At 37.7% G+C, this 27,548-nt stretch overlaps 1 protein-coding gene across 10 annotated transcripts in view; it reads left to right on the forward strand.

Annotated features, from left to right (window-relative positions):
- LRRC4C (leucine rich repeat containing 4C) overlaps positions 1-27,168 on the forward strand; it is a 1,396,296-nt gene extending 1,369,128 nt beyond the window's left edge. For all 10 annotated transcript variants that reach the window (XM_056801924.1, XM_056801923.1, XM_056801930.1 and 7 more), the window contains one exon: positions 24,493-27,168. In XM_056801924.1, coding sequence (XP_056657902.1) covers positions 24,535-26,457 — 1,923 coding nt within the window. In that variant the 5' untranslated portion in view covers positions 24,493-24,534 and the 3' untranslated portion in view covers positions 26,458-27,168. The remainder of the gene's footprint in view (positions 1-24,492) is intronic.
- The last annotated feature ends 380 nt before the right edge of the window (positions 27,169-27,548 follow it).

Genomic DNA, 27,548 nt, shown 5'->3' on the forward strand with positions numbered 1-27,548 from the left:
CCAGACAAATATGGTAGGCACTGGGGATAGAAAGCCATGAATGAAGTAGTTCCTACCCTCAAGAAGCTTCCATGGTATTAGGACACATGGATAGCTAGCTATTGTCTATATGCATGGATTCATAGACAAACACACACTACTGTAGTGAAATGGAAAGTGCACTGGAGGGGAAAACTAGGGTGCTCAGTGAATAGAGAGTCAAGTCTAGAGACAGGGTGTCCTGGGTTCAAAACTGGTCTCCAACACTTTCTGGATGTGTGACCCCAGGCAAGTCAGCTAACCCCCAGTGCCTAACCCTTACTGCTCTTCTGCCTTGTAACCAATGCACAGTATTGCTTCTAAATGGAAAGGGAAGAGTTTATTTTTTTTTAAGTTCTGAAGTTAGAATCATGAAAGCTTTGTTTAAATTCTCTATCTGCCACTTCTGACCTGCATGACATTGGGCAAGTCACTTCCCTGGGCTTGATTCTTTGCCTCTAAAATGAGATGGATAGACTAGATAACCTCTGAGGTCCCTTTTGGATCTAAATTTGTGATTCAGGGACTCTAATGCCAAGAAATTTCAAGGATAGGGTAAGAATGGACTGGAAGCTCATTTAAGACATCCTTAAAACTGATCATTGAGGCTTTATTTTAAGACCTCCAAATGAGTGAGGGAATGATTCAATCCTAATCCCACTTCTTTAGCTCCAATTATTAGGGGATGTTTTTGTTGTTTGTTGGTTTTGTTTTTGTTTCCTGATATTAAGTTCCAGTCTTCCTATTTGGCCAAATTGAATTCTCACTTCTGGCTTTGCCCTCTAGAGCCAAACACCAGCCATGACACAAGCAAAAACAAATCAAGTTCTTTTCCTACTTTCTGGTGACAGGACTTCAGATACTTGAAAATGACTCTCACCTCCATATGCTTCTCTCCGAGTCTTAGAACACTTTAGAGTTTTATAGACTTCAGAAGTGAACAATAAATAGTTGAAATGATTATAGGAAGTATTAACCTCTTAAAACCAAGATGATCAAAGTCAGACCATGTGGCTTGTCCATGTAACCTCTCAATCATAGCTAGTAACACCTACATTTAGAGTTGTTATATATCCTGCTCTTCTGGTTCCAAGTTGCCTAATCTATCTACAATACCAGATCACATCTGTTTTTTTTTTTTCAAAAAAATTCTGAAATTTATTTAAAATACTTTTTATGGTTACATGATTCATGTTTTCTCCCCCTCTTCCCACCCCACTCCCAGAGTTGACAAGCAATTCCACTGGGTTATACATGTATCATTGTTTGAGGACTATTTTCATGTTATTCTTATTTGTAGATTGCATCACTTTTGGAAAAAGTTTGTTTGAATATATTTGTTTGTCCTTTGTTTTCAAAGGTGACCAATGATATACTAGGGTGATATCTTGACTTGTGTGTGAAAAAGGATTTAAGGGGGGAAGAGTTTCACAATGTCATCAGCCTCACTCTTTCTTCCAGAGTCATCCAAGTCCAGTGGCAAAACAAAGTCAAGATGACTGGTGATGGCCCAGGATTCAATGGCTGACTTTGACTTCTTTGATGCTTTGATAGCACCTGCTCCAGTTGCCTTCCCAGCTATTCTAACAAATTGTTCTATTCTGCCCATTCTATTGGGAGAACTCTTCTTATATTTGGGGTAGACAACCCTGCAATTCACTAACAGGCTTGAGGTCTGTTGCCTGTCTTCCACCTGGTTTAGCCCATCTGCAGAGATGGTTTTACCTGGGTATGGCTGCTGGGTATGCACAGCTTCTTGGAGCCACAGGTGAGTGAAAGGTATTCACTGAAGGTAGAGGAGTAGCTCTGAAAAGGAGTGTGTGGATAGTCCATGAGAACGAATTCATCATATGACAGATATGACTGCAATCTCTACATATGTGATTCCCTTTGTCATTGCACCAATAAACTCCACATCACCAACACATGTCCAAAGTGGTTTCAGTGCTCATGAAGCTCCCTTGTGGACATATCAACCTGTGCAGGCCCATTAGAATATAAACTTCTTGAAGGCAGAAACTGTCTAATTTCATTTTTATTGGTATCTAGCATTTGGCAGTCTGGCATATAGCAAATACTTCATAGATACTTTTCCCTTCCCTTCCCTTTCCTGTTCCAATTAGGTTATGGGTTCAATAGCACAAACTGAATTTATAATTAATGGACAAAAGATATTTTAAGGATAAGATGAGAATCAGAGCTGTTAAAAGAAATTTGGACTTCCCTAAAAATAGCAATTGAACTAAACAAATATTTATTAACTACTTACTGAATGCAAGTCAGTGAATTAGATGCTGGAAGTACACACACACACACACACACACACACACACACACATACACACACACACACAATCTTATTTAATTGAACAATAAATAGATTGCTTGACTTTGAATAATACAAAGGTTAGAGCCTATTCTACCACCTAGAGAAAGGTGGAAAACACACACACACACACAGAGCTTAAAGGCACTATATCCTTTCAGTCTAACTTGTTCTCTGTTATCTTTTGTATTTTTCCTCATGAAAATCAAAACCTAATGAATAATTAACTCTCACTAAACTGAATAAATGATCCTCAGGAAATAGGTAACTCTAAGTCTATAATTTTAGAAAATTTAACTCAAATGAGTAGTTCATAAAAGTCATCATTTTTATTGAGACCTGGAGTTGTTTAATAATACCCTATGTTGTTTTCAGAACCTGGAGCATCTGTTTGTAGAGGCTATTTGGGGGGTTTGTGTATTTGTATCCTCAGCACCTCGGATAGCGCCTGATAAAGACCTGGTTCTTAATACTTATTGAATTAGATGCAACATGGTAAATGAAAAAGAGCCCTGGCTCTAGAGACTGAGGACCTGGGTTCAAGTTCTGATTTCACAGGATTGTAGATCTGGACTGGTAGGGTCTTGAAGGGCATCTAACTCCATCCTTTCATTTTATGGAATAGAAAACTAAGCCCCAGGAATTTTTAGATTCTTGCCCAAGATCTCACAGGCTATAAATGGCAGAGTTGGAATTTGAATCCAGGATTTATGACTTCTTTCCACTTTTCCATTCTGCTTTAGATCCTTTCTAGTTATAAACTTATAATCATATTAATTGGATCCTTCCCTTGGCCCTGGTTGAATCCTAAGTTTTTATCCATCTGGGTGACTTTTGATTCCATAGAGGCCATTTGGACCTATGCAGTATGTGAGTCAACCTTGGACAATCAGTCGAGTGTTTAGGAGAGCATTAACAAATCCAGGCCAGCCTCCGATCAAATGGTTTGCTAGTGCTCTCCTGAAAGAATGCCCGCAACCTCCCACCCCCACCCCCACCTCCAAGAAGCCTGTTTACTAGGGGGAAGAAAAAGGGGCCAATTGTTTTCCCTCTAGACACCCCAGTGACTCCCCAAAAGGAAGCAAAGAGCTCATTTGAAGCATTTTTCCCCTTTATTTTTATATTCAAATGTCGACAAAGCAGAAAAGCACTGGAGACCTATTCATGGCGCAGAAGTGATCTATCGGGCAATAATGGACTTGCTTTCCAGCTGTGCATGCGTTTGGGCTGCTGCAGGTTTAATTGAAAATACACCGTGACCTTGCTTTTGTTCGCCAGGCAAGGAAGGGATGTAATTGGCGAGAAATTGTTCAAGGGTTTTCTTTAAAGGACGTCATTCTTGTTCATTTGGGGTGCACCTATGGGGGAAGGGGAGATATGGAATCCCGGAATATTTTTCTAGATGCATTGTATTTGCAAGCAATTCCCATCATGCAAGTAATTTTCCCAAAAGAAAAATAAGTTCTTCCTCTATACCTATTTATTGTATCCAAAATGCTATCAGTATGATAATTGTATTGTCCCTAACTGTCTCATGTTCCATCATAATTAAATAAACAGCTTGTAAATTGCAGACCCACATAATGTCTGTGTTCACTCTTACCTTAAGAGGTTTCCATAGTAACCATGGACAGGAAGTTTAACTGTCATTTACTGGACTTGAGGCTATCTGTAGCATTAGCTCCCTCCCTCCCCCCCTCTTCCTTGCTCCCCCTTCCCCTCCCCTCCTGTCTTCTCTTTTTAACAATGAGGAAGTAATTTGGACTCAGTTAGCTTCAACAAATGCAATAATACTCAAATGGGCTCGGATACTTAAGTGTAATTGTGTTATTAGCTGGAAATGGTTATTTTCAAAAACAAAAGAATTGGGAGTGAAGTTTAATAAACTAGTCCAAGTGAGTGAGGAGGGAACTACAGCCACCTTTTGGAATGATGCAGTTGTGGTCATTACAGTCTGCATTAATAACCTTTCTGCTGAGGTTTATTTGCCATGTGTTAGAAAGAATGTTGACCAAATGGAATGTCTCCAGAGGAGGCAAGGAGTGTGGTTGCAGATCTAGAGTCCATGCCATTTGAGAATGAATGGAAAGCACTGGGCAATTTTAGCCTAGAAAAGAGAGGACTTGGGGGAGATCTGATAGCTGTTTGTCTTGAAATTTTGAGGGATTATGAAGTGAAAGAGGAAACTGGCTTCTTCTTCTTGTCCCCAAAGGGAAGGACAAAGAGAAGTATGTGGAAATTGCAAAGAGACATTCTGAAGCTTTTTATAAGGGGAGAAAAGGCTGGGGGGGGGACACTTTAAAATGTTTTCAAAGAATTTTTTAAACCCTGAGAATCAATACTGTGTATTAGTTCCAAGGCAGAAGAGTGGTAAAGGTTAGCCAATGAGGGTTAAGTGACTTCCCCAGGGTCACACAGCAAAGAAGTGTCTGAGGCCAAATTTGAACCCAGGACCTCCTGTCTCTAGGCCTGTCTCTAAATCCACTGAGCTACCTAGCTGCCCCCAAAAAACACTTTCTAACAACTGAAATTATCTGAAAATAGAATCTCCTCTCTGGAGAGTTAATGAGCTCTCATTCATTTGAGATCTTCAAGTAAATGCTTGATGACCATTGGCTCATTATTATTTAGGAGAGATTGTTGTTCATGTATAGATATTATAACTCGTGTATGTTAATGACAGATTTAGAGCTGGAAGGGGCTTAAAGAGGCCATCAAGTCCAGCTCCCTCATTTCCTGAAGAAGCTGAAGTAAACAGAGGCTAAATGATTTGATGGAGATCCCATAACTACTAAATGCTTCTGAGACAGCACTTGCACTCAGGTCTTCCTGACACCACCTTGTAGCCAATATTCAATAGTCCTCTCAATTCTAACTCTTAGTCTCTAGGATTAGCTACAAAATTGGGGAAATAGACATATCCGTAATAGTTTAATAGTATAAGGTTATAGGATCTACAACTGGGAGAGACAGACTTTAGTGGTTACCTAATTCAATTTAACTTTATTCTACATAAGAGGAAAGAAAGAGACAGACAGCCAGACAGAGAAAGAGAAACAGAGAGAGTCAGAGAAACAGAAAGAGACAGAGACAGACAGAGAGAGACAGAGAGAAAGACAGAGAGACAGAAAGACAGAAAGACAAGAGAGGTAGAGACAGAGAGAGAATCTATGAATTATTTGGTATAGGGAACTACTAAATTGACAGTTCCCCTTACTCACTGCATGTTGGAAACCTCTTCAATTTACAGACTTAGAAAGCAGCCTGCCTATGACATTGAAAGGTTAAGTATAGGCTTATACAGCCAGTAAATGTCAGACAAAGGCTTTGGGTTGGTTGATTGTTTGGTTGGTTGGTTGATTTTTCTGTTTCTGTCTCAAGCTGGCTGGCTCTCTATCCACTCTGTTAAGTTGATTTTCATATATCTTTAAAACACTCAGGCTACAATTTGATGAACAAGGAAACAACATGGTGAAGTGCATAATCTAATTATTTTCTATTTTCATCATTATTATTTGACATTTATTCCTCATTTTATGAGTAAAAAATAAGAGAAATCACATTACTGAATTATTAGAATGGGAAACTAGTGGCTAGGAGACTCTGATTTGAACTATAACTGACACATATACTATTTTGAGGTTTATATGTTGCATATAACAACCCTGTGAGTAATACCACTTGGATTATTATGCTCTTTATACAGATGGGGGGAAATGGACCATAGAAATAAAGTGACTTACCTGTTGACATACAAGTAGTAAGTATCAAAACTAATGAGGTAATATGGAATATTAAATAAGACACTGAATTTGTAGTTCAAATCCTGCCTCTGATATTTTATAACTTTGTTACCCTAAATAAGGGATTTCATGTCTCTGTCACTTTCCTCATCTAGAAAATGAGAGGTTAGTCTGGATAGCTTCTAAGGTCCTTTCTAGCTCCAAACCTGAGATAGCATGCCAAAGGTGGGATTAAAAACTAAAGGATATTTTTTTTCATAGGAATATAATGCATCTCCTTGGTGCCATCATTGACTACTTACTCTGATCTCTCTGTGGTTCAGGCTTTCATTGTGAGAAGAGGATAATTCCAGCTATACCTAGCTCACTGGAAAGCCTCGAATGGCTGAACCAATCAGGAAAGGACATCAGGAATAATTCTTTCTATTTCCTTCATCCCTTTCAGTTCACCATAAAGCCCTATTTCTAGGTGTGGCAAAAGGAATAATTAAAAAATTTTACCTTTACAGAACACTATTGTTTTTAAATTTTTCCTACCATTTTCATAATGGTAGCTCTTTCATAATGGTGGTTCTTTTACTTGATTCTTCTCAAGGATCCTATTTTATTGATTGAAATATTGAAGTATTGAGAATTAATTATTATTAATTATTATTAAATAACATGTTATTAAAATATATACTTTTATTGTAAATAATAGCTAATCTATTACTAAAGTCAACCAGCTAGGTCCAAAGTCATTCTTTCAACTCTGCTGTTATATTCTGAATGTTCTGGAAGGAGATTACAGTAGTTAAGGAACTCTCAAGATAGGTGATAATCAAGCAAAAGATACTGAGAAATGTGAACTCAGAGACAGAAGGAAGAGAATCCTCTCTTGATTCTCTGATATTATCAGAGAAGCCAAAAGAAGCTGGTGTCCAGGAAAAAAGCTATAGGAAGATCAAGAAAGATGGGACCTGAGAATAGGCTATCTGATTTAGCAGTAAAAAAGATCTTTCATAACCTTGGAGTGACCTGTTTCAATTTAATGGTAGGGTTGCCAGATTGCAGTGGGTTGAGAAGGAGTTGAAGAAATGGAAGAAATGAGTCATCCTGGCAAAGTATGCCTCCAGTTGTAGTCCTAGGGCAAATTCTCCTGTGGATGTCGGTATCCATGGAGGAAATAATAATCATTATTTTATATAATAAAAGTAATAGCTAGCATTTATATAGCACTTTAAAGTTTGTGAAGAACTTTACAAAAATCTCATGTGATCCAGGGAAGTGCTATTAGTATCTCCATTTTACAGAAACTGAGGCAAAAAGAGGTTAAATGACTTGCCAAGAGTTACTCTACTAATAAAGATCTAAGACTGAATTTGAATCTAAGTTTTCATGGCTCTAGAAATCTCTCCATTGTGCCACCTACCATAATAAATCAATCAACAAACATTTACTAAGTAACTAAATTCCATGTACTATGATAAACTCTGGATTATAGAAATGGAAAGTCTTTATTCTCAAGGAATTTTTGTGGTAAAGGGGGAACTAAGATGTACTCACTGGTATATACAAAATAAATATGAAGCCATTGTAGAGAAGGGGTTTACCAATAGCAGGATTATGATGAGTAAAGACATTGTGTGTGAGGTGATAGTGGAATTTACCTTCGAAGAAAAGCAGATATTCCAAGAGATGGGTGATGAAGAATATGGCTATTTCAGGCATATGGTAGAAAACGGAATATCAGTGATGAAGAATAAATAGCAAGAAGGATAAATTTGGTCACCCATGATGTTATTTACAAGTAATACATGTCTAGAATATATTGACCGCATGCTTTAGGAAGTTGTGGCATGTAGGTAGGAAAATATTTGTGATTTTTCCTTTGTTTTGTAGAAAGTCATCCAAGATGTCATTTGAGAAGGAAAGCGACAAAGAATTAAAAGTTGGTGATTCCAATGATTGCTGTTATTGGCATGTCCTCACTAGGGTTTCTTCATTAAGCAATTTTAGCATCATTAATGTTTCTTGAAACTCTCATCCAACTCCAATTAGAACATTCTCCCTGTTATCTATATTCTGATTATGTTAGGGTGAGTAGAAATCATACTAATGGACTTTGTTTTCTTTATCAAGTTCCTATAAACAAAGGCTCAATTAGAGGAACCTCCTATTGGATTCCCCCTCCCACCCATGGCACCCAACCTCCCTTCAGAAAAAGGAACATCTTCAACTTCTAGGGCAAATCAATTTACACGAGGTTGGAAGAAGTATGACCTATGAGGGGGTCTATCTTAACACTGTGAGATCAGAAGATCCAAGGTCAACGAAGGAAAAAAGTGACTAAGAGATTAGGCAGGACTTGAGGGACAAGAAAAATGTTCAGTCATTTTCAGTTGTGTCTGACTCTTTTTTGACATCATTTGGGGTCTTCTTGGTGAAAATACTAGAATGGTTTGCCATTTATTTCCCCAGTTAATTTTACAGATTAGGAAACTGAGGTTAAATGATTTACTCAGGCCACACAGCTAATAAGAGTCTGAGGCTAGATTTGAACTCAGAAATAAGTCTTCCTGACACCAGACCACACATTCTATATGGAAGGTCTAAATAGTCAATGGTATTTCTACTAGATTAGAGAATTTGAAGCAGTGAGTGGCACCAGTGACGAGAAACACTGACATCAGCTAAGGACACCCCCTCTACCAGTATATGATGGCACCTTCTGTGAAATATATCATCTTAAAGAGATGGCCTTGAGCTCTGAGAAGGCAGTGGCCTGCCCACAGTCATATCACCAGTATGTGTCCAGTGCAGGACTTGAATTCAGGTCTGCTGCTGTTCCTCATTGCCTCATAACCTTATCAGCTTGAGTCCTTTATCTCCCACCATGGAGCATATAATGAGAATGGTCAATGTCCATCATTCAACTGATCAATTGGGGGTAGGGGAACCCGAATTGAGAGAACTTAAGATGTTTGCGAATTTTCCTTTGACCTAGTAAGTCAGGCATGTGTGCTGACCATTAATGATAGGGGAGGGAAATGCTTGACGGAACTTCAAGCAAGTATTTGACAAATTGAACTGGCCATTTGTGAGGCATTAATTCTCTCCAGCTTCCTCGAACATTTCAATTGAAATTGCATCACTCATTTAAGTGAAAATCCATAAGATTTTTTTGGGGTTGTTGTTGGTGTGTTTGTTTTCAACCTATAACAGCAATGATGACCTTGGCACAGAGCAATTCCTGGGGATTAATGAGCAGTTGGAGGTTAATGACCATCAACTCCTCCCAGCCAGTCATCAATCCAAAGGAAACACTGGGCTCCAAGGTCATTAACAGCACTGCCAACCTTTCCCAAGCATCCCTTTTTCTGTCTGCCTGGAGTTTCAGGATTAGGAGCAGTGGAAAGAAGGCTGGATTTGTTGTTATGAGCCTGGATTCAGATCCCACCTCTTCTGACTACTTGCTGTTTTTCCTTATTCCTTGAATCTTCAGTATTTAAGTTGGTGTCTGCCATGGTGCTTCATCGATGTAATTAGATTTGATTTGAGAAACTTGAGTCCCCATGCAGCACTCAGGCTCATGTGTCCCTTTTCCTTTCCTTTTAACACTTGATTTGTCTATTCTCTTTTCTGTTTATGCATTTCCCAAATTAATATCCCTGGAAGGAATCAAAACAGATAAAAAGTCTGTATACGCATTTGAAAGATTTGTGTTCAAATTCTGGCTCAATTATTTATTATCTCTCTATGAGCCTCTGTTTGCTCTTCTGTCAAATGAAGGAGTTGGACCCAATGACCTCTTAAGGTTCTTCCATCTGTAAATATATTAACCCAAGATTTTCAGTGGTTTCTTTAGTATCTTAGCCTTAAAAAAAAAATTAAAATTTTTTTTAACCCTTACCTTCTGTTTCAGAATAGACACTATCAATTCATCAATTGATAATCAACACGTCAAATCAAAAAGGCAGAAAAGTGGATAGGCAATTGGAATTAAATGGCTTTTCCAGGGTCATCTAGGAAGTGTCTGAGGCCAGATTTGAACCTGGAATTTCCCATCTCCAGGCTTTGCACTCTATCCACTGAGCCACTTAACTGCTCCTTAGTAATGTATCCTTTCTTTAACCCTTAGAGGTAAGAGTAGGTGAGAGATATAAGGGCCCAAAGTCAAAAATAAATAAATAAGCATGATTATCAGCGGAAGATGGGATAATGCAGCAAGGAAGAAGATGATTTTGCATATTCTGAATGCCTGATAATACCTCATTTGAGATATTCAGGCTTACGTACCTGGACTTTTTTCTCCCCTTTGTCAGACTCAAAGATTAGAGAGAATAGCCTCATTGTACATCCTGAATTGCCAAATTACATGTCCAGTTTGTATTCTGCACATGCCTAGAGATGTGAAGATACATGTATATGTATGCATGTATACATATCTGCATGTGTGTACATATCTGCATGTGCATTTCTGCCTGTATGCATATATGTATATTAACTTACATTCTTAGCTTCTGCCAAATTCCAGTTGCTCCCTGGTATCATTCCCCAAATCAACATTTTGCCCTTCAATACTCAAGTCTCTCAAGGTTCTTTCAATACTGTCTAAATCTTTAATAATTCATATTTATGTTATTCTGGTAAGTTAGGATGATGTTAATCGAGAAATAGACAAAATATGAGAGAATTTAATAAAGTTAGTTTTGGTAGGTTCCAGGGATGTCTTTCTTTTTCTTTTCTTTATGTTTAAAAATTAATCTGTCTGTTGCATTAAAATACCCAGGTAACCCTCTCCCTCCTCATTCCATTAAAGAAGACACCATTTGACAAAAGGATATACGTATATATAAAAACTATTTCTTGCTTATTTCTTTTGATCAGTTCTTTCTCTGGAAGAGGACAATAACAAATCATTCTTCAGATGATATTTCTGTTGCTCTATATGATATTCTCTTGACTGTTGCTTTCACTCTTCATAATTCATTTACATCTTTCTATTTTTTTAAAAATCTACTTGCCATTTCTTATGGCACAGTAGTATTCCATCACAATGATATGTGCTTTCTGTGATGGAGCAGTTCTCTCCAGTGATGCAGATTGCAAGACATCCCTCTGATTCAATTCTGATCCAGGTCCTTCTCAATCAACTAATAATAAGCATTTATTAAGTGTTTATGGATTGTTGTTATGGTTGTTTAATGTTTTTTCACTTATCAATTCCTTTATACTATATACTACTTTTATTTTCATGGAAATGTGCATTTCAGAATTTCATAAGAATTATTTCATGCAGTTATTACAGTAAGGATATGATCAGATATTGTTTAGTCATTTCAATCATGTTGGTCCCTGTGACCCCATTTGGGTTTTCTTAGAGAGATACTGGAATTTCTTTGACATTTCTTTCTCCAGCCCATTTTATAGATGAGAAATTGGACACAAATAGGGTTAAGTGACTTGCCCAGGGTCATACATCTAGTAAGTGCCTGAGGCTGGGTTTGAACTTGGGAAGATGAGTCTACCTGACTCTAGGCCCAGTACTCTATCCACTGGACCACCTAGTTGCTTGATGTATGTCAATGATTATGCTAAGTAACAAGAACACAAAGGTAGAAGTGATAATAGTCACTGTCTTCATTTTCAATTGATAGAAGCCTTCCTCATTGCCACAATATGAGAGACTGCTTTCTTGGACCCTCATTTTCACTATATGGCTACATACTGTCATATATATAGTGCTTAGAATAGGAAGATATGAGTTCAAACACTTGCCTTATGTACTTAAGAGCTTTGTGACCTTGGACAAGTCAATTAATTTCATTGTGCCTCAGTTTCCCAACCTATCAAATGAGGATAATGATAATAGCAGTCTCCCAGAATGGTGATGATAAAATGAGATAATTTTTAAAATGCTAACCATTTATCGCCATTAATAGTAGTAGTAGTGTATTTATTATTATTAATATATTTATTGATGACATTCTTTACTCCATTCTTCTTTCTACCTTTTTATTTCTTATATGTTGAAAACTGATCATACCCACCATTTGCTTTTCCATTATGCTCTGGGTGTTGATCATTTCTAATTCTTCAGAGACTTTACTGTTCCATGACTCTTGATCATATTTTACCAATAAATATCAATATGAAAATGATTTATATTTCTGGGAGAATTTCAGATCTCATTTGTGAAACATTGTTTTCAGTTTTTGAAGTCAACCCAACTCTTTCTTCTCCTTGTATATGTTACAGAACCTTTACCTAAGAAAAGATGGGATGAACACCAATATTCAATTGATTATTTCCATTTTTTGACCAGAGACCAATTCTTTTTCATTGTATTTTTCAGTAATATTGTTCCTATCAGTAGCAGTTGAGGATATCTTTCTTTTACATACAGTAAGCACTTAATAAATTGCTTTTGGATTGATTAAGTACTAAAATATCAGCTTAGAGGTCAGTGCTAACTGATGACACATAAGGTATTTAGTAAGGACAACCTGGAGCTTATGCAGAAGGTGGAAATCCAGATATATTCAGAGGAAGGAACCTGAGGTGATAAGGGAAAACAGGTCATGAGGAGAATCAGTTGGAGAACCTAACAGTTGCATTCAAATATTTGAACGGTTGTCAGATGGGAGGAGCATGATATTATTCTTCTTAGAACCTGAAGCAGGACCAAAAAGGTGGTATATGGAAGCTGTAAGAAAGTTTAATTTAGCCCCATATAAGGAGAAAATATCTTAACAGAATAATAGCTACACTTAGATAATATACAGAGTTATTAAAAAAATCCCAAATACAAAGTAACATTGTTATTAGTATTATTTATATACTGCATTACAATTTGTATAGATATTCATTTACCTCATTTGATCCACACAACTCTATGAAATAAGATACAATTATTGTCTTCATTTATATTAAGATGAGGCAGATAGCAGAAGGACTAGAGTAGAAGTCAAGTTTTGAACTTGGGGCTTCATGTCCAAGAATCTTGTATACTAGACTACCTACTCATCAAGGATTGGAAATATACAAAAATAAAATGGTGAACCCTATGACATTATGGGATGGGTCTGGCATGGGTACCCTGCCATTGGGGACATGAAAATGAGAGATGAATGACAAGTAGTTCTGAATGTTATTGAGGGAGTTGGAGTTCATTTTTTGGGGAGAACTTAGACCAGATGACTTCAAAGTATCTTCCAAATCTAAGATTTTAGATGAATCATAGATATCAATCTGCTTTCTGATGAAGACTTAAATATAGATGAAGGAACAAATCCAAAGAAAATTTCCCAGGTGATTTTGTCAAAAGTTCCCATACATTGTTAGAGTAAGTCTCATTTTACTTGAGAATTCACATATGAAGTATTTAACTTGTGCCAATCAATGAAGTAGGCAAAATAATGTCTTGTCCTCAAATACACACACACACACACACACACACACACACACACACACACACACACACACACACATACACACACACACGGGAAAAAGGCAAAGGTAGAACATCAATTTGGAAGATAAATAGATGATTAGCTGCATTTTTTAAAGGGGAGAAGGGAGTTTCCATAAAATCTTTAGCAAAGGAATCACTACTGATAGGTAGGAAGGAATGAAGAAAGGAAGGGGATGGAAGAGAGGAACTAAACATATTCATCTCATTCTATATGGCAGGGTACATAGGTAGTGAGTACTTTACAAATATTATCTTATTTTATCTCACAGCAACTCTGAGAGGGGGAGTCTATTATTCTTATTCTACAAGTGAGAAAAATGAATCAGGCAGGAGTTAAATGATTGGCCCAAAGCCATTCAGCTAGTAAGTATATGAAGCCCAATTTCAACTCAGGTGTTCTAGACTCCTAGCACTTTGTCTGATGAGCCATCCAGATGCACAGGGATATGTACAACAACCTTTCCATTTCTGGTCTTCAACTATCTTCTTTTCATCTCAAGATTTTTCATATAAAAGATTCAGCAAGGCATATGAAATAGGGTATTATAAGCAATTTTCCATTTTGTTCATGCCTACCTACTAGGAGTTGGTCATGAAAGAATGAATGGATGGAACCAGTTTCAAGTGAGCAATAAAATCAGCTCTCCAAAATACGTGTGCATACCCATATATGTATATATGTACATTTATATTTGCTGATTAAATTTTAATTTAATTTAATTTATTTTAATTAATTGAATTAAAATTAAATTAATTAAATTTGTGTCTCCATTATTAACATTTTCTCAATCACTTTCTTAAGACTAGATAATCAGTAACACAATCAAGTCCTAATTTGCTGCTTTTTCTGATTTCTGAGGTTTAAGCACTCATACTGAAAATTTAATGATCAGCTCCAAGACACATCTGATGCTAGCTGTAAGGGTTAAAAATTTAAGGGTTGGGTTAAATATGTAAAAATGTGGTCACCAGAAATTATTATTCAAGTCAGAATGACTTTATAGCAATTTTTTTATAAAATAGAGGGAAAGAGTGAAAGTAAGGAATTGAGAGAGAGTAGATATTTATTCCAGCCTGATCTGAACCAGGCAGGGCTTCAGAGGCCCCAGCAAAGGGGTACCAGAGGGAAATTAAACAATGGTTTTAGCCACAAAGCCTCCTCCAAGATGAGGGGCCTCTCCAGAGGTAGTACCTCCACAAAAGTCAGGTAAGGGAGTCTTTTTCACTTAATCATGCGGTAGTTCTAAGGGAAAATTAAAGAGTAGTTCAAGGTCCCCAGCCAGAGATCCTCCAGGGTCAAGTTTGAAGGTGAAAGAGCTGGTCACAGGAAGTTCTTACAACTTTTAAAGACCATTTCTTTCATCACTTCCTGTGCCTTCCATCCACTTTACATGGATCAATTGAAGCTATAGCTTTGCTTCAGAATGCCCAGAGGACAGTCAGTGGGTTTCTGATTTGTCACCCAATATAGCACACATGGGTCACAGGCCTCCCCATATTTAAGGATAAGTGGGATGTATATGTTTTTGGTTATTAAATCTAAAAATGGACAGGAGAGAGTTAATTCCATCTTCACATAGCCAGCCAACCAATCAAGTATTTACTAGGCATCTGTTATGTGCCAATCATTACGCTGAGGTCCTAAGGACATAAAGACCAAAAAAAAATTGAATTCCAGTCCTCAAAGAGTTAACAGTCTATGACACAGAGAACATGTGCTCAGAAGTTTTTGTTTTTTAATCATTTCAATCATATCCAACCCTTTGTAACACTGTGTACCATAGCATGCCAGCCAGGACTGTCCATGAGGTTTCCTTGGCAAAGATGCAAAGATACTGATACGGTTTACAGTTTCCTTCTTTAGTGAATTCAAGGCAAATAGAGATTTGGTGATTTGCTCAGTCACACCACTAAGAAGTGTCTAAGCCAATACAATATATATATATATATATGTATATATATATATATATATATATATATATATATATATGCAGTTCAGGTAAAATTCCTTATTAGAGTTTGAAGGAATTAACCATTGGAGGATGTCAGAAAAGGATTCTTGAAGAGGGAAAACACTTGAGCTGAGCTTTGAAGGGAGCTAGGATTCTTGAGATGCCAAGGTGTCAGAGCACCCAGTATCAAATACAAGCACAGACCCAGAAAACCCCCAACTCCACCCTTTAATTCAGGAAACAAGTTGGCCATGTATATTTCATAACTTCATAAATAATCAACCTGGAAAAGCGACTCTGATCAAAAGGAAGCAGGCAGCTCTAGAGCCCTCCACGAGGTATACTTATTTTTGACGCATGATGTGAAGGCAAACAGCAAGAAAAACAAATTAATTTTATTTTTAGCCCAGCCAAGTTGTGGCTGCATTTCAGAGCAAGTTTTTTTAGATCCTATGGATCTGACTTTCTGTTTATAAAGTGGAATTGTATTTATTTTATGTTTTCCCAATTCATTCCATAATTTTGTATTCCCATGGATTGTGACTGGAAGAATTAGGGATTGTCTTCAATATTCTATTTCCCTAAGAAGTTTTGGCTTTGACAACTTCCTTCTACTATCATCTTAAGTCCTATGAGACCTCTTATTAATTAATCAATTAATAAATAAGTCATGTATTAAACAACTATTATGAATGAGGCAATAGGCTAGGAGCTGGGTATCAGTCCCTGCCCTCAATGAGCTTACATTCTAAGGGATGCAATCACATTAATCTGTTAAGCATCACCTACCCATCATTTAAAAAAAAAAAACCCAACCTTCCATCTTAGAATCAATACTGCGTATTGATTCCAAGACAGAAGAGGGATAAAAGTTAGACATTGGAAGGGAAATGACTTGTCCAGAAATGTGTCCACATTTGAACCCAGGGCCCCCAGTCTCAGGAACTGGCACATAACCAGCTGTTCCCCAAACCATTATTTTAAATATACATAGCAAGTATTTTATACATAATTGTTATTGTTCATGGCCTGCTCCCCCCACCCTCCCATCTGTTTAGTTTGGGTATTTAATAATTCAAACACAGCATGTTACAAGGCTTATAGTAAGTATTTAGCAAAAGGTTATTGAATTTAATTGTATTAAATTGCTTCTTCCCCTCCCTCCAAATGTAACCACAGACAGGGTGTGGTTCACCTTTTTAAGGAAGAATTGTAGATCCTTTCTGTGAATTGTCATAGAAAACCTTGCAAGATCTCTTTCAGGATGCCATAGAAAAGAAAAGCAGTTTTCTCAAAATCAAATTGATATAATCCTTAATCAAATATTAGAGGAAACAAAGCTCTTGGCTATTTTTTAAGGAAAGTATCCATACATGCTGTGTGGATGTTTACTAAATTGTGCTACTAAGAGATTTCAGATTGAGAATAAGGCTCCTGGGGATAATCCTGGCAACTTGTTTGCTTTTTTGCCCCACTCCCTACTGAAAGGAAGGAAGGAAGGAAGGAAGGGAGAGAGAGAGAGAGAGAGAGAGAGAGAGAGAGAGAGAGAGAGAGAGAGAGAGAGAGAGAGAGAGAGAGAGAGAGAGAGAGAGAGAGAGAGAAGGAGGAGGAAGGAAGAAAAGGAGAGAGGGAGGGAGGAAGGAAGGAAGGAAGGAAAGAAGGAAGGAAGGAAGGAAGGAAGGAAGGAAGGAAGGAAGGAAGGAAGGAAGGAAAAAAAAGCCTCATGAAAATGTTTTGTTTGAACAATACAAATATTTCCAAATTGCTCCCACCTCTGGGAGATTTCTCCTTGTAACAAAGTAAAACAAGCAAAACTAACAAACAAGAATCTCATCTGGAAGTATTTGCAACATTTCACACCCAAAGCACCCCCCTCAAAAGAACTCCACTTTAAAGATTGTTTTTAAATCAACAGAAATATATTTTCTCTCCCCCTTAATTCAGAGAAAAAGACACATATAGACAGAGAGACAAAGGAGACAAAGAGAGAGAAACAAAGAAAGAAAATGCCTTGTAATAGAATGTTTGTAGTCAAGCAAACGAATTCCCATATTTGCTATGTTAAACATACACACACACACAAACTTCATACTTCATCTTGCATCCAGTAACTAATCCCCAATTAGAAGAGGTATAATGTTTGTTTTATCATTGGTCCTATGAAATCATGGTGGTCATTGTGTTTATCAGAGTTCTTAGAAATTTCGAGATTATTTCTGCTATGTTGTATATAAATTATTGTACTTAGATTCTATTCATTTTATTTCTTATTTGTTTGGATGGATGGATGGATAGATAGATAGATAGATAAAGATGGGTGGATTGATGGATGGATAGACAGGCAAATAGAAAGACAGAGGGATAGACAGAATGAAAGACAGAGAGGGAGAGGGGGAGAGTCAGACAGACAGACAGACAGACAGACTGATAGATATCTTCAATATTCGTTTTTTTGGCAAAGTCATTGAACTATACAATGTTTTTTGGCAAAGTCACTGAACTATACAATGGCTCTTGACAACTCTCTAAGACAAGATGTCCCAAAAGTCTTAGTATAACTTTAAGCAGTAATAATGGTTTATGTTGCAAAACAGTTGCCAATATGTACAAGTTCTTTTATCATCTGAATCATGGGTCTAGAAAGGAAAAGTATGGGGATGCATATAAACATTTGTGCATATTGAGTTTAAACTATCTATGAAGCATCCAGTTCAAGATGTCCAATGGACAGTTGGACATAGAAGTTTGGGTTCCCAAATTAATTACAAAACAACCGAGTTATTTCATTAATTCAATCTTTTCCATCCATACCCACCACCTGTTTGTATGCAAGGCAAATTCTAGGATGTTGTTAGTGAAGCATGCATTTAAGTGATAACCCCACAGCAGCTATCTAATAAATTTTAGGGGAGTAACTTGATCTACAGCCTTCCCAACTTCAAACCTAGATTTCTTGGAGCTACAACCATATCACCTTTTCAATCAATCCATCAATCAATATTTATTATGAACCTACTATGTTCCAACAATTGTCCTGTGTTAAGGATACAAAAAGAAACAAAAAAAAATCCCTTTATTCAAGGAATTTACAATCTAATGAGGAAGGCAACATGCAAATAAATATATGCAGTTATTCCTTCTACATGGTGCCTTTCCCCTTTATGGTTTTGATGTATCATGAATCAACGGAAGAAATTAAATGGCAACTTGGGGGGAGTTTTGAGTAAGGCCCAGACTACACATGCAGGCAAGCAGACAGCCCAGAAAACATTCAGAAGCCCAGAAATGCATAAAAATATATGTATAGCATTGTATAGTATCAATGTATTTTATCTTATATCATAAATATGCACAATTTATTTTTTTAGTTAAAATAAGTAAAAAGTTCAAGTTTGCTAAAAGAATGAAAAAGGCAAAACATTTTATGTGGATTTTCTAGTTCACAGAGGCATCACCCCACTAACTCCTTGTAGTATGGAAGAATGCCTGTAGAAAGCAAGCTATATATACAGGATGAATAGGAAATTGTGAAATAATACCAAATAGTAATGCATTTCGTTAGTGACTCTTTATGCTTCAGTCTTTGTGCCATTTATCAGTGTCCCAGAATCACTGATAGACAAAGAAAAGAGAAAACTGTATTGAGGAAAACAGGACATCCTTTGGGAAGAGGCTTTAAGTCTAGGAGCCGTTAAATATAAAATCTCCCAAAATAAATTCATAAGTATACATTGTCTGACAATATCATTTTGAAGATTGAATATATTTAAATGGATTTCACTTTGATGTGAGAAATAAATTTTTATATACTCATATATTGTAACGTGGCATTTTGATGCCAAATGAAACCATTTGGAACTTAAAGTGGGGAACCTGTCTGGGTGGATAGTTTGCTTCAGTCGATCCATTCATTATGCATTCAGTTGCTCTATGTTATAAATGTGCTCTGAGCCAGCTGTAATTCATAAGACTTCACTTATGGCTGATTTATAGGGAATTTCATTAATCGCTACTCCGGAGAGACCTTGCAGTAAAGCTGTAGATAGAAAATGAACCTAAGAATGGAAAGGAAGGAAGGAGAAGTCACAGGGGAGGCAGGGCACTGGGGCTCGACAGGGAGAAAATATGGAAAGGAATGATGATGCGGAAACCCAGACAGTCCATTCCTCCTTGTCTGCCTTGAAGCTGAATGGATAGAGACATGTATACAGACACACATACATGAATAAGGACATGCAACCATTGGCGACATTGACCCTGGGAAGGGACTGGAAGGAATAGACTATCTGAAGAATGCCAGCCATGTTGTTGGCACTTGGTCAGTCTTACAGCCTCATCATTAGGGCAGTGATGATCAACACTAGCCCTGCTGCTATGAGATTATTATTTATAAACAGATCTCTATGCAGACTCAGATTTAAATAGTCATTTGTTATTTCCAACTCTCAGCATATCAAGCAAGGTTCTTTGTCATCACAAGGATAAAGATGAGAATAAACATGCTACCAGATGGGAGGGGAAAAAAAAAAGTAAGTGACTTAAAATTGCAGTGTTCTGATCTTGGTTGGTGATTTCATGGCCAGAGAGGTGTGAGAAAAAAATGGTTCCCTTCTGTTTCCAGCATTCCATGCCCTTCCAAGATGAAAGTGTGTGTGTTGTTGTTATCGTTCAGTTGTTTCAGGAGTGTCCAACTCTTCTCAGCCCCGTCTGGGGTGTTCTTGGCAGAGATACTGGAGTGGTTTGCCATTTCCTTCTCCAGCTTATTTTACAGATGAGGAAACAGAGGCCAACGGGGTTTAGTGACTTTCTCAGGGTCACACAACTAATGATCGTCTGAGGTCAGATTTTAAATCAGAGATGTTACTCTTCTTGATTCCTGGTCCAACACTCTATCTACTCTATCACCTAGCTGCCCTCCTAGAGTGGATAGGGTTACTTAATTAAATCCAACCCAACAAACATTTCTTAGACACTCATTACTGATGAGGTCTTACAGTAGTCAATAGGGATAAGAAGGACAAAAATGATTTCTATCTCTTTATGAGCATGTATCCTACTAGCGGATATAAAATGTACACAAGTAACAAAAAAGATACCAATGGAATCACTGATCTAGAATACAGACAGATGGAAACAAAATGTACACAAGTAACAAAAAAGAAACCAATGGAATCACTGATCTAGAATACCAATAAAGATGGACAGACAGACACCATGGGTACTCTACTGAAGGTTTATTGCTATCAGAAATTAACGTTGAGGAAATTCCTTCCACCATTACAGATCTCTATTCATGCTTTATGCCTTTTCACTTGAAAACTTGTCTTGAGGGAACTAAGAAGTTAAATTATTTTGCCCATGGTCATCGGAGCAAGGTCTTGTACTCAGGTCTTCCTACTTTCCAGTTCTCAGCATATCAAGCAAGGTTCTTTGTCATCACAAGGATTCTAATTCTAAGTCTGATTCTCCATCCACTAAACCAGATACATTTAAATTCAATACATTTTTTTTATTTTTTTGAAATAAATTTATTTAATTAATTTATCAAAATTCATTTTAAAAATCAAAAAGAATTTTTATGGGGGGTGGGAGGGTAGGAGTAGGAGACACTAAAGATGTCTTGAAGAATATAACACTTGAGCTCATCCTAGAAAAAGGCTTTCAAGAGATAAAGGTAAGAAGGGATAGTATTCCATAGCTAGAAGAGAATCTACCACACACCGCCAGAGAGTAGATGTAGAATTCATTGGACTGAAATGTAAAGCAGATGAAAACAAGTGAGGTTCACTCATTCTGGAACAATAGGCTAGGCCTAGATTTTCAAAGCCTAAAATGCCAAGCAGAGGAGTTTACAAATGTTCTAGAGATAATAGGAAGCTATTGAAACTTATAGTACTTAGATAATAGAACTTTGAATATTATAATTATTCAGTATAAAATGGGCTTTAAGATTTGCAAAGCTCTTTACAGATACTAATAAAAAGCAAGCTACATAGAAATGGGATGTCTACTGACATATCACAAGTTCATAGTTCAAAGGGGCATAGACTGAAAGCTGGAAGGGACCTTGGAGGTCATTTAATTAAACGGCCTCATTTTACAGATGTACAGACTGAGCCCCAGAAAGAATAAATTACTTGCCCAGGGTTGCCAAATACTAATGCATCAGGTGTAGCATTTGAAACTCTATCCTCTGATTCCAAACCCTATTTGGGAAATATTTTGGGAAGTTCTTTTCCTGGAAGAGATTTCCCAGAAGTGGAAATAAAGCTGAGGGTAAATGGATGTATTATCCTTTATTCTCAAATCCTATGGACTCCCTTTTTTCTATTATTGGTACCAGTGGACAGTTTGCCTTAGTGAAAATGATGCTTGATTTGACATCAGAAGAGCACCACCTATGGGGCCTTGTGCATGTCACAACTCCTCTGAGCCCCAGTTATATAATTTTTATTATTTTTCCCCAATTACATATAGATACATTTGTTAGTCATTTTCTGACATTTTGCATTCCATGTTTTTCCCCTCTCCCTGCTCTCTCCCCTTTCCAAAAGAGCAGATAATATGATATTGGTTATATGTGTGATATCATGCAATACATATTTCCATATTGACCATGTTTTAAAATAAAACACATATTGCTTATTTGAGAAAAAAAACTTATGGAGGAAATAAAGGGGGAAAATGTCATGCTTCAATTTGCATGCAGACTGTCATTTCCTTGTATGGTGGTTCATTATATTATCTTTAAAAGGACATTGCAAATAGATAGGCTCTAAGGTCCCTTCTAACTCTACATCTAAGATCTTATGATTTTTCATGTAATCTACTAATTTTCTTCAGTTGTTATAATTAAACAAACATCATTGAAAGCTTTATTATTAAATATTTATAAATTTGACTTAGTTCCTTTTATATTTGGAGAATTAAACCTTTGTCAGAGAGTTTTGTTATAAAAATATTTTTCCCAGTTTGTTGCTTTCCTTCTAATTTTGGTTGCATTGGTTTTGTTTGTAGAAAACCTTTTTAATTTGATGTAATCAAAGTTATTCATTTATATTTTGTAATGTTCTCTATCTCTTGCTTGGTCTTAAATTCCTTCCCAGATCCCACAGGTCTGTCAGGTAACCTATTCTATGTTTACCTAATTTATTTGTGATTTGACTCTATTTTTAAGTGATTTATCCATTTTGAATTTATTTTGGTATTGGGTGTAAGATGATCTAAACTGAAACAGAAACTGAAACTAAACCACAGCAGTTCTTGTCAAATAGTGAGTTCTTGTCCCAAAAGCTGGGATCTTTGGGGTTTATCGAACACTAGCTTGCTGAGGTCATTTACCCCTAGTCTATTCCATTGGTCTACCCCTCTGTCTCTGCTTTATTAAGATCTAGTACTGTTAGGCCCCCATACTTTAGGTTTTTTTTTCTTTATTTCCCTTGATATTCTTGATATTTTGTTCTTCCACATGAACTTTGTTAAATTTTTTCCTAATTCTATTTTTAAAAAGTTATATAATAGTTTGATAGGTATGACACTGAATAAATAGATTAATTTGGATAGGATGGCCATTTTTATTATATTAGCTTATCCTATCCACAAGCAATTAATGTTTTTATCCAATTATTTAGATCTAGTTTTAATTTTGCTCAAAGTGTTTTATAGTTGTGTTCATATAATTCCTGTGTTTGTCTTGGTAGATAGGGTCCTAAATATTTTATATTTTCTACAGTGATTTTAAATGGAATTTTTCTTTCGAACTCATGCTGCTTTTATTATTAAATATTAACTTGTCAGTGTTTGTGGGTGAAGTCTCCAGGAGAGACAAACAGACAGTGAGACAGAGGCTGTTTTAATGAGAATAAAATTAAGGGGATTAATAGTTGGTTCAAATAGAAAATGCTAAAATAATAAGTGCTCCTTGAGTTCAGTCTGTCCAATGGTAAAATAAAATGTCTCTCAAGACCACAAAATTTCAAAATTTGCAAGGGAACTCTCTATAAACAGTCCCATTTTTACTCCATGGCATCCCCAACAAATGTTCATCTAATCTGCTTAATGACCTCCAGTGAGGAGGAATCCATTGCCTCCAGTGGCAACATTGATGCCCGCAGAGGTCCTGATTCTCTTTGGAAGCCTTCTCATTTTAATGAAGCTTTTCCAGACATCAAGCACAAATTTGTCTCTTTTCAATTTCCTTATTTGAAAAGTCTTCTCCTGGAGAAAAATAGAGTCTTTTATACACACATGAATACAGCTCTCATTTCTTAATTAAGCCTTCTCTTCTCCAAGCAAAACTTCCCCATTTATCCTCAAATCGAGGCTTTTTACCATTTTTGTTTCCCTTCTTCATGTTCTTCTAAGATGCTTCTTGAGAATAGAAAATTTTTTTTCATGTTTCTTTGTGTCCCTATTGCCTAGCACAGTGCTTGGCACAAAGTGACTATTTAGTAAGTACTATCTTTCATTGAAATTGAATTGATTTGAGATCAGAGAATTTTGAGTTCCACTTTCTGGCTCTGAAAGTAGCTCTGTGGCCTTGAAAAAGTCCACTCCCTCTGCCTTCAAAGTCCTTAATTTCCTTATTTATAAAATGAGGAGTTTAGACTAGATGACCTAAAACCAACTCCTTGCTCTCGATCTCTAATCCAATGATCCAGATATTGAAGACCAGACTAGGATACTTCTGATAAATGGTACATTTTTCTTTTTTTTTTTCAGGTGGTTGCCAAGGTATAGAATCACTACTGCCTTCCTTTTCTCCGTATTTTTCTCTCCTGGTCACTTGAGCTGTTGCTCCATGCTCATTGGGTCAGAGCTCATGTCCCCTCAAGTGCCAAATTGTATATAACACAATCATTGGGCTAATTGGTTATTTGTTCTCTTGATTTTCAAAATGGATGGATGATCCGACCTTAAAACCTTTCCCAATGACAATATCTCAGGAAGAAAATTTGCCTGATATTTAACATTTTTATTTTCTTTTTTTTTTTTTCAGATTATTTGAACTCCAGAAGGACCAACACCAGATAAATTATGAATGTTGAACAAGATGACCTTACATCCACAGCAGATAATGATAGGTCCTAGGTTTAACAGGGCCCTATTTGACCCCCTGCTTGTGGTGCTCCTGGCTCTCCAACTCCTCGTGGTGGCTGGTCTGGTGAGGGCCCAAACCTGTCCTTCTGTATGTTCCTGCAGTAACCAGTTCAGTAAGGTCATCTGCGTGCGGAAGAATCTCAGAGAGGTCCCTGACGGCATCTCCACCAACACACGGCTGCTGAACCTCCACGAGAATCAGATTCAGATCATCAAGGTGAACAGCTTCAAGCACCTGAGGCACCTGGAGATCCTACAGCTGAGCAGGAATCACATCCGCACCATTGAAATTGGGGCCTTCAATGGTTTGGCGAACCTCAACACTCTGGAGCTCTTTGACAATCGGTTGACCACCATCCCGAATGGGGCTTTTGTATACCTATCTAAACTGAAGGAACTCTGGCTGAGGAACAACCCCATCGAAAGCATCCCTTCTTATGCTTTTAACCGAATCCCGTCTTTGCGCCGCTTGGACTTGGGAGAGTTGAAGAGGCTTTCGTACATCTCGGAAGGGGCCTTTGAAGGCCTCTCCAACTTGAGGTATCTGAACCTTGCCATGTGCAATCTGCGGGATATCCCGAACCTCACGCCGCTCATCAAGCTGGATGAGCTGGATCTTTCTGGGAACCATTTGTCCGCCATCAGGCCAGGCTCTTTTCAGGGTCTGATGCACCTTCAGAAACTGTGGATGATCCAGTCACAGATCCAAGTGATTGAAAGGAATGCGTTCGATAACCTTCAGTCACTGGTCGAGATCAACCTGGCCCACAACAACCTGACCTTACTGCCTCATGATCTCTTCACGCCCCTCCATCACCTCGAGAGGATCCACTTGCATCACAACCCTTGGAACTGCAACTGTGACATTCTGTGGCTCAGCTGGTGGATAAAGGACATGGCGCCCTCCAATACTGCATGCTGTGCCCGCTGTAACACCCCCGCCAACCTGAAGGGCAGGTACATCGGGGAGTTGGACCAGAATTATTTTACCTGCTATGCGCCCGTGATCGTTGAGCCGCCCACGGATCTCAACGTCACCGAGGGCATGGCGGCGGAGCTCAAATGCCGGGCGTCCACCTCGCTGACCTCTGTATCTTGGATCACCCCCAATGGGACGGTCATGACGCACGGGGCATACAAGGTCCGGATTGCTGTGCTCAGTGATGGCACGTTAAATTTTACTAATGTCACGCTACAAGATACAGGCATGTACACATGCATGGTGAGTAACTCTGTTGGGAACACCACAGCTTCAGCCACCCTGAATGTGACCGCAGCAACCACTACCCCCTTCTCCTATTTTTCCACCGTCACCGTAGAGACTATGGAACCTTCTCAGGACGAGGCCCGAACCACAGAGAACAATGTGGGGCCCACGCCAGTCATTGACTGGGAGACCACCAATGTGACCACCTCTCTCACGCCCCAGAGCACAAGGTCAACAGAAAAAACGTTCACCATCCCTGTGACCGACATAAACAATGGCATCCCGGGAATCGATGAGGTGATGAAAACCACTAAGATCATCATTGGTTGCTTTGTGGCCATCACTCTCATGGCCGCCGTGATGCTGGTCATCTTCTACAAGATGAGGAAACAGCACCATCGGCAAAACCATCACGCCCCCACACGGACTGTTGAAATCATTAACGTGGATGATGAGATTACGGGGGACACCCCCATAGAGAGCCACTTGCCCATGCCTGCTATAGAACATGAGCACCTAAATCACTATAACTCTTACAAATCTCCCTTCAACCACACAACAACAGTTAACACAATAAACTCAATACACAGTTCAGTGCATGAACCGTTGTTGATTCGAATGAACTCGAAAGACAATGTACAAGAGACTCAAATCTAAAACATTTACAAAAGTTACAGAGAAAAACAAAAACAACAGACGGTTTATTAAAAAAAATGACACAAATGACTGGGCTAAATCTACTGTTTCAAAAAAAGTGTCTTTACAAAAAAAAACAAAAAAGAAAAGAAATTTATTTATTAAAAATTCTATTGTGATCTAAAGCAGACAAAATGATGTGTATTCCTCAGAACCTGTTTTGCTGCATTTATTTACCTTCCCTTTCCCTACTGCTCTCCCTCCCTCTTTGCCATATTTTTCATAGGAGATCTCAATTCCCCTAAAGAACTGGTCTAGGAAATTTTGTAAGAATTCTGTTACACTTTTGGGGTTTTTATGGTGAATTCTAGTGGTGAGATTCGGTCTATTTTGTCTCTTCTGTTTTGTTTTTTTTTCTTCTCATACCCTTATGAAATACTCCAATGGGGGAATGCAGTATTAGACATAGATTTATAAGAGAGAAAGAGGGGGGTGGGGAAATGCAAGATCTTATATTTTTCATGTAATGACCTGTTCTGTATTTACTGGGAGGATCATTCTGTGGAAAAGAAAAGAAAAAAGAAAAAAAAAAGCAAATAAGCAAGAGATTAATTTACATGTCAGAATCTATAAATCCCATGATCTTTTAATGACTCTAGAACCAGAATTTGTAGTTTAAAAAAAAAAACTAAAATAAGGTTATAAATAAAATATTGTTGGTTTTTTTCTGTACCTGGACAGAGCTTATTTGAAGTGTGGCTCAAATGCTGGAAGGTGCTTAGAGTGTCTCCTCCTGGGAAAGAAAATATTACAGTATTCTTCAGCCATGATACCCTATGTGGCTCTGTATTTGGGGTTGGTGCTGCTGACTCCTCCTAGAGCCCAGGACCCTTATAGGGAGGATGCTGTGGTATTTTTATTTTCCATTAGCACCACCAATAAGCTGTGATAAGCATTAAGGTGCCAAAAGACCCATGGGGTTCAATTGAATTCCACTCTGGAAGAACCACTTCAAGGAAATTCCTCAGAACGAATGTAGTGTTCACCCTGATGGATGAAGGGATATGACAAGATTTGGTTGGGCATCGAAAACCCCAAGTTGGACCTACCAT

This window comes from Monodelphis domestica, chromosome 6, assembly GCF_027887165.1.
Source record: "Monodelphis domestica isolate mMonDom1 chromosome 6, mMonDom1.pri, whole genome shotgun sequence".
Taxonomy (NCBI): domain Eukaryota; kingdom Metazoa; phylum Chordata; class Mammalia; order Didelphimorphia; family Didelphidae; genus Monodelphis; species Monodelphis domestica.